Raw genomic sequence first — 9,032 nt, 5'->3', positions numbered from 1 at the left:
TGAGCCTTCTAGTAGTTGTTCCCCTTACTCTGCATGGGTAACGCTGTTTCGATGGTGGATGTTGTCGTTGTGTTGCTGGTTCGAGCCCAGGGAGGAGTGAGGAGAGGGACGAAAGCTATACTGTTACACTGGCAATACTAGTGCCTACAAGTGCCTATAAGAACATCCAATAGTCAAAGGTTAATGAAATACAAATGGTATAGAGGGAAATAGTCCTATAATAACTACAACCTAAAACTTCTTGCCTGGGTGTATTGAAGACTCATGTTAAAAGGAACCACCAGCTTTCATATGTTCTCATGTTCTGAGCAAGGAACTGAAACGTTAGCTTTCTTACATAGCACATATTGCACTTTTACTTTCTTCTCCAACACTTTGTTTTTGCATTATTTAAACCAAATTGAACATGTTTCATTATTTGAGGCTAAATTGATTTTATTTATGTATTATGTTAAGTTAAAATAAGTGTTCATTCAGTATTGTTGTAATTGCCATTATTACAAATAAAATTTTAAAAATCGTCCGACTAATCGGTGTCGGCTTTTTTGGTCCTCCAATAAATCGGTAACAGCGTTGAAAAATCATAATCGGTCGATCTCTAGAATGTTGTAAACCATTAAACGCAATGCAAAGACACACCAGAAGCTTGGTCCCCTGCAGTACCACAGTGATGTCACACTTTGAAATGCAATTAGTAATGACATCACTGGTCCTCATTAGGGTGGATTATCTGACAAGTACTCAGCAGGATGTGAAATGTCAGGTGTGGTTAATATGATAATATCTTGATATTTCAAGCAATTTCTAAGATTGCAGAAGCACAAGAAACGTGTATCAGTTTAGATCATGTCCCTAGACCATTTGAGAAAGTGCTGTCCCTGTCAGGCACCTCCCAGACATGTTTCCCCATGATGTAGCAAATACAAGTGTGTGTGTGTGTCTGTGTGTGTGTGTGTTTATGAGGGGGTGGGAGAGAACACAGGTAGGCAACGATAAATCACTGAGCATGTCTGTTGCTCATTGACAACCTGACAGAATCGTGACCAAGAAGGAGAGCAGACACTCAACAGAATTTCATCCTGTGGAGCTGTGTGCTTATATTTTATATTTTACAAGCTAACGATAGGATATCCTATTTTTTTCTCTCTTTTCTTTCTCCTTCTGTTTTTATTTACACCAATTACTTGAAAAATCTAAATGGATCCTATACTGGAGGTTGTTTGCTTGCTGCTTGGGTTCATAGGATGGGTGATGGTGGGGATAGCTATACCGAACCGTTACTGGAAGGTTTCAACAGATGACGGGAACGTCATCATTACCTCGAACATCTATGAGAACCTATGGATGTCCTGTGCCACGGACTCAACTGGTGTCCACAACTGCCGCGAGTTCCCCTCTCTACTGGCCCTGAACGGCAAGTGCACCACAAGATAATAGGAATCTTTGTCAATAAAAAAAATAGAACAATTGCAATAGAGAAATTAAGCAACAATGTTTGAAGAGTAAATCGATTTATTGCCTGTGATGTTTGATATTGTTTTGTTGTAGTTAAACGAATATGTAAAGGCACATAGGCAATACTTTGACCTTTTTCATTTGTGGTTAAACATATGATTATCCAAGAACGACATAAATAATCAATCAATTTAGGTTGAACCAAGATGTAATTGGTTAAGATAAAAATCTGCCAAATAATTTATTCTATACTACACAATTCTGGTATTTGATTGTGACAATTGACCTTCCCTACTCAACAAATACAATACATCATATCCTTAAATATTTATCATAATTATTAGTTTCAAGTGTGGCAATTAAAATGTGCATTACTCAATATGATTCTGTACAAATCACACGTGAAACCAATTTGATAATCATTGTATTTATTATTACAGTATATAAAAAAAACATGTAATAGCCCTATTAAATCTTGATTGTACAATTTGTCTTTATTTTTAAGCAGGATACATCCAGGCGTCTCGAGCATTGATGATTGCAGCGGTCGGTTTTGGATCAATCGGGCTCGTCGCCACCCTGGTCGGGGTACAGTGTTCTAAAGCTGCCGGAGAGGACATGGTTCTAAAGGGTAGAATAGTTGGCGTTGGTGGTGTGCTTTTTTTCCTTCAAGGTAACTGGCCATGCTCAAGTTTACTATAATTACTCTTTCTATAACTGCCAAATCTCAATTTGTGCACAATTAACTTCTCGCAAATTTCTCTCTCAGGCCTGTGCACAATGATCTCAGTGTCTTGGTATGCTTTCAACATCACCCAGGACTTTTTTAACCCATTCTATCCCGGGATAAAGTAAGTGAGAGGAGACTGTTGGCCTATTCCAACTGCAGTAATGAGGCTAGTAGCACACTGCTGCCCTCTGCTGTATTTTAGACAGAAGAGCAGTCTCACTTCCCAAAGCCTGTTTATGAACTTGATTTACTGTAGGACATACTGTGTGTTGCAGGTATGAAATCGGAGAGGGCCTCTACATTGGCTGGTGCTCGGCTGTTCTTGCTCTCACTGGAGGGTCATGTTTGACATGTGCCTGCAAACTGGGCACGTCTGAGAAACAGTGAGTTCAGTGGATTCTGTGTGTATGTATGTGTGTGTCTGTATCCTTCCTGATCCACATCTATGTGTGTCCTCACCCATTCTTCCTCTCTTCTTTCCCTTCCTCAGACCTTACCCATACCAGCCCAGGGGCAGAGTGTACTCTGGAGTTGCACCATCACGGAGTCAGGCTGCCACTTCCTACGGCCAGGACGCCTATGTCTGAGAAAGAGAGGGCACACCACTGGACCCTGTGGATCACCTTCATTCACCATGTGTCAAACCTACCAGACACTGTTACACGCACAGCTACTGAGAAGGTGTAAGGGACTGTACGTTATTTATGAGGGATAAATGGAGAAAAATCAGACTTCTCTTAAATTAAAATGAAAGTCCCTCCCCTCAGTAAAATATATTACCCGACCCTCCCTGAATGTAAAAAAAAAACAAGTGACCAACCCCTATACCCACAATAATAATTAAAACATCAAGTGGATAGCAGAGAACATGCCTACCATTTACCCTCAATCCTCGGACAGGTCAGAGCCTTAGATATGCAGTTTTAGAAACTGTTCTTCGTTTTATAAGTATTAGGTTGTGGATTCGCAGACCACCGCACACAATGGTAGGGGTGAAAATATATACATTATAATAAAAACCCTGCATGAATCTCTTATTTTCGGGCTGAGAAAAACTTGCCTTTTATAAATGCATTTCATGCAATTCTACACGACTGGAGACAAGCAGAATCTTTTTTTAACACCACAACAGAGCATGACAACAAATGAGCGCATGCTGCAGCACCGGAGACGTTTTCATTTCTATTCAGTGTATTGTTAAAAAGGATGATAGGAACAGTGCTAAAGTTATCGATCAATTGTAGAAATGTAGTGCAACAGAACCAGTTACAACTGAAGCAACTGATCATTAATGAATTCAAGAAAAAGCGATATGCACTTGTAACTTTTTTCATTTGGGAAATAATGTTCTTATTTATTCTATTTTATTCCATGACATTGTTGTTACAAAATAGTTTTGTGTTGTCTGTGATTAGGGCATGGAAATACAAGAGCATCTGCTACAGTATTCTAAATGAACAAACTAGGCATGCATAGCTCACTGCATGATCCTCAAACCAAAGACTGGCCAAACTCATGTTTCTAAAAGTGAATTCAAAAGGTACTGTTAAAATGACTGCATTGTAGAATAAAGGCATTTTGTTTTATTATTCAATAGTAAGGAATCGTTTTTTTTGTATACAGCCTAAATGCAAAATGTATAGGCAGGCTATAGCATTGAAATCATAATATAGCCTAAATAATTCATTGTTGTTCCTTCTTAGGCTACCTGGCTTGCTTCTGACTGATTTAGAATTAGTATGTTGTTTAATAGCCTGTTGAAATGTCGAACGTCAATTGATAGCGAAGCAAAGTCTTTTTTTTTTGTCTCCTCGGGTATAGAAGGTTGTAGCGCAGCCTCAATGTCATAGACAAACCAAAGACATAGACAAACCAAAGACATCCCACGTGCATCGGAGTCACGTCTTCCCCCTGCATTTTACAGGTTGTTTCTAGCATAAAGCTTTGCGGACTAAAGCGTTGTTATATGTAGATCGCTTTATATAAATCAGGTCCTATGCTTTTAGCCATTTTCTTTAACAAAAGCCACAATACCCTCGCATACCCCCTCAATTCGAGCCTTGGTGTTAATTTAACACACCAAGCTCTTCAATGACACAGATATTTAAGGAGTACATGGTGACTGAAGGAATTGGTTGACAATGGATAGTAGACTATAATTTCGTCTGTCAAACAGGTAGGCCTACCTATTTTTTCTTGAATAGGAAGAAATAGGCTCCAACACAAAGCCCTCTTGTTATTAGCCTAAAGTCAAATCAAAAACTGTATAAATGAATTAGGCCTTCTCGAATGAACCTACACAACACCCATGCGCTGCTGCAGCTTCATAATAATGTAAGTTATGGAAATTCCTCGAATATGGCTTATTGTGAAAGGTCAGTAACTCTGACAAATAGTTTCATTAGGAAACAAAACATAGATTTTATTAAAATCAATTATAGCAGTAGCAAGATTACCTCTAGTCCTAATCTAAGTGCCCTACCTCTCAAACTGAACAGGACATCAGTAGGCCTAGTCACTTGCACAGATATTGCATTATTTTTACAAATAAAAATGTATTATCTGAAGAAGCCTTGACTGGCCTCCTGAAACGCCACCATACACACCACAGTCATTGGTTAGGCAGCACGACAGGGTTTACATCAGCCAGAGCAGGGCAAGCCGGGGCTAATTTTTCAGAATGTCTATCCCATTGCAGTGTAGTTTAATATACATCATCCCAGCAGCACAAAAACTTGGAAGTATATTTTCTTAGAAACATAACTTTGCCCTGTGCTTCTCCAAGCATGCTCTCCTTATAGCCTGTAGTATAGGCCAAGGGTAGTACTCAACCCTTACCCTATGAGATCCGGAGCCTGCTGGATCTCTGTTCAACCTGGTAATTACATTTCACACACCTGGTGTCCCACGTCTAAATCAGTCCCTGTTTAGGAGGAGAACAATGCAGTGGAACTGGCTTCGAGGTCCAGACTTGAATTTGTGGGGTATAGGCTATGGATCATTTTATTGAGACTACACTAGGAGTACTTGATAATTGCACACCAAGCAGAGAATCAGGGATGTGGGGCATAATCGGGCACACATCGAGATACTATATTAAGCAACTAATTCTCAAAACACTGAGAAATATGACATTTAATCTATTACATATTGCATGACCCTCCCCCGGACTAAATAAAATAAAAAAATACAAAACCCTCCTCCCCATGACTGAAATTCAAAACGCATGACTCTCCCCCATTTTCCTGCTGGTAACAATTATGTACGTTTCGACCGCTCCGTAAACAATATCTATTGAGAGTTTTATACTGTACTGTATAAAGGTGTCAAACATACAGCCAATCCCACCTGCTGGTGGTTTGAGTATTTTAGACATACAGTACCAGTCAAAAGTTTGGGCACAACTACTCATTCAAGGGTTTCTTTATTTTTACTATTTTCTACATTGTAGAATAATTGTGAAGACATCACAACTATGAAAGAACACATATGGATTCATGTAGTAACAAAAAAAGTGTTAAGCAAATTCTTCAAAGTAGCCACCCTTTGCCTTGATGACAGCTTTGCACACTCTTGGCATTCTCTCAACCAGCTTCACCTGGAATGCTTTTCCAAAAGTCTTGAAGGAGTTCCCACATATGCGGAGCACTTCTTGGCCGCTATTGCTTATATATATATATATATATATATATATATATATATATATATATATATATATATATATTTTTTTTTTTTTTATTTATTTTTATAAAAAAATTAGGGGGAGGGATTCAATATACTTTAAAATGACTAAATCCAAACTGTGTAGAAATTATAACACAGTTTATTGAATGTCCAGCTCACTAATAAGCATAGCTGCAGGAAGGGGTTTTGAGTTGGAAGTGCTGGATGGTACATTTACAAAAATGGTGATGTATTGCATGCATCTATAATCAAATTTGTATAGTTCAGCAGAAGCGTTATTAGGATTTCCACGTGCTGATTTTTTGGGGGGTATTATACTTTGTTTTATCATCATTATTATTATTATTATTATTATATATCATTATTATTGTTCGCCTATTTATGAACCTAAACCAGTTATTTAAATAGCATATGCAAAACCTGTTTTGTTTCATTCTGAATGAAACAATCCTGCTCGTATTTTCCCTATAAGCAATGGCTTGACTTACTTTTAATATTACCTTAATAAAGTTGAGAAAAGGTTGTGAATGTTTTGTGTGGTAGGGCTATTAAAGGCTCTGCATGGTCAATCAAACCTCTGAAGTGACCTTACAGCATTTACTGCAATGTAGCCTCAGAAGTCAGGGCTTTCATACTTCTTGCGCTTAGCGGAGCAGGACTATTGTGAAGGAATTTGTCATTGAAGTGAGTTAGTGTATATACAGGACCTCCCGCCCCCACCTACCATCAACCAATCAAGTCAATGCGGAGCTATACAGAGCCATTCGCATTGTTAAACATTGAGAGGCGCATCGGTAAGGAGCTTGATTTGGCCTCAACATGCCTAAGGGGGCTCCACAATTGCGTCACATGTGCCTCCGACCACATTTCCAGATCAAGCATAAATTGGATTTCAGCCTAAAGGCCTTTGCATGCCATGCCCTTATCCATTTAGTGCTCAAAGCTCAGATAGCTGAACTGTGAGATGGACAATTATTGAAGCGCACTTCCCATTTGCCATGCAAATGCATAGGCAACGGAAGGCACGCTTCATCAGCGCGAAACACCACTTTGAGCTGGAGGCAGTATGCATTTTTATTCACTGCTTTAGCACACTCTGCCAACCCGGATGTCCTAGCCGTGTCTCAATCCTGGCATAGAAAGACCACCAAAAACCCTGAAATTTCCATCCCTAACTGTAACATTTTCCAACAAAATAGAACTGCCAAAGGGGGCGGAGTTGCAATCCACTGCAGATATAGCCTGCAGAGTTCTGTCTTACTATCCAGGTCTGTGCCCAAACAATTTGAGCTTCTACTTTTAAAAATCCACCTTTCCAGAAACAAGTCTCTCACTGTTGCCGCTTGCTATAGACCTCCTTCTGCCCCAGCTGTGCCCTGGACACCATATGTGAATTGATTGCCCCACATCGATCTAAAGAGCTCATTCTGTTAGGTGACCAAAACTGGGACATGCTTAACACCCCGGCCATCCCACAATCTAAGCTTGATGCCCTCAATCTCACACAAATGATCAATGAACCTACCAGGTACAACCCCAAATCCGTAAACACGGGCACCCTCATAGATATCATCCTAACCAACCTGCCCTCCAAATACATCTCTGCTGTCTTCAACCAGGATCTCAGCGATCACTGCCTCATTTCCTGCGTCCGTAATGGGTCTGCGGTCAAACGACCACCCCTCATCACTGTCAAACACTCCCTAAAACACTTCAGCGAGCAGGCCTTTCTAATCGACCTGGCCCTGGTATCCTGGAAGGATATTGACCTCATTCCGTCGGTAGAGGATGCCTGGTTGTTCTTCAAAAGTGCCTTCCTCACCATCTTAAATAAGCATGCCCCATTAAAAAAATTTTGAACCAGGAACAGATATAGCCCTTGGTTCACTCCAGACTTGACTGCCCTTGACCAGCACAAAAACATCCTGTGGCGTACTGCATTAGCATCGAATAGCCGCCGCGATATGCAACTTTTCAGGGAAGTCAGGAACCAATATACACATGCAGTTAGGAAAGCTAAGGCCAGCTTTTTCAAAGAGAAATTTGCATCCTGTAACACAAACTCCCAAAATTTCTGGACACTAAAGTCGATGGAAAATAAGAGCACCTCCTCCCAGCTGCCCACTGCACTGAGGCTAGGAAACACTGTCACCACCGATAAATAAATTGAGAATTTCAAAAAGCATTTCTCTACAGCTGGCCATGCTTTCCACCTGGCTACCCCTACCGCAGTCAACAGCCCTGCACCCCCCACAGCAACTTGCCCAAGCCCTCCCCCATTTCTCCTTCATCCAAATCCAGATAGCTGATGTTCTGAAAGAGCTGCAAAATCTGGACCCCTACAAATCAGCCGGGCTAGACAATCTGGACCCTCTCTTTCTAAAATTATCTGCCAAAATTGTTGCAACCCCTATTACTAGCCTGTTCAACCTCTCTTTCGCATCGTCTGAGATCCCCAAAGATTGGAAAGCTGCCACGATCATCCCCCTCTTCAAATGGGGGAGACACTCTAGACCCAAACTGCTACAGACCTATGCCTATCCTACCTTTCTAAGGTCTTCGAAGGCCAAGATAACAAACAGATCACAGACCATTTCGAATCCCACCGTACCTTCTCTGCTAGAGGTCGACCGATTATGATTTTTTTCAACGCCGATACCGATTATTGGAGGGCCAAAAAACCAGTTACCGATTAATCGGACGATTTTTTAAAAATGTATTTGTAATAATGAGAATTACAACAATACTGAATGAACACTTATTTTAACTTAATGTAATACATCAATAAAATCAATTTAGCCTCAAATAAATTATGAAACATGTTCAATTTGGTTTAAATAATGCAAAAACAAAGTGTTGGAGAAGAAAGTAAAAGTGCAATATGTGCCATGTAAGAAAGCTAACGTTTAAGTTCCTTGCTCAGAACATGAGAACATATGAAAGCTGGTGGTTCCTTTTAACATGAGTCTTCAATACACCCAGGTAAGAAGTTTTAGGTTGTAGTTATTATCGGAATTATAGGACTATTTCCCTCTATACCATTTGTATTTCATTAACCTTTGACTATTGGATGTTCTTATAGGCACTTTAGTATTGCCAGTGTAACAGTATAGCTTCCGTCCCTCTCCTCGCTCCTCCCTGGGCTCGAACCAGACACACAACG

At 40.1% G+C, this 9,032-nt stretch overlaps 1 protein-coding gene across 1 annotated transcript; it reads left to right on the top strand.

Moving 5' to 3' along the window:
- The first annotated feature begins 999 nt into the window (after nucleotides 1-999).
- Nucleotides 1,000-3,774, top strand: LOC112259949 (claudin-15). Its single transcript, XM_024434648.2, has 5 exons — nucleotides 1,000-1,414; nucleotides 1,964-2,128; nucleotides 2,225-2,306; nucleotides 2,461-2,568; nucleotides 2,676-3,774. The coding sequence occupies exons 1-5, from the start codon at nucleotides 1,198-1,200 to the stop codon at nucleotides 2,770-2,772; spliced, it is 669 nt and encodes a 222-aa protein (XP_024290416.1). The 5' UTR covers nucleotides 1,000-1,197; the 3' UTR covers nucleotides 2,773-3,774.
- The last annotated feature ends 5,258 nt before the right edge of the window (nucleotides 3,775-9,032 follow it).

Source organism: Oncorhynchus tshawytscha, linkage group LG10, assembly GCF_018296145.1.
Source record: "Oncorhynchus tshawytscha isolate Ot180627B linkage group LG10, Otsh_v2.0, whole genome shotgun sequence".
Classification (NCBI taxonomy): domain Eukaryota; kingdom Metazoa; phylum Chordata; class Actinopteri; order Salmoniformes; family Salmonidae; genus Oncorhynchus; species Oncorhynchus tshawytscha.
Note: the sequence above shows the minus strand (reverse complement) of the source record. Positions and strands in the feature narration are given on the sequence as shown.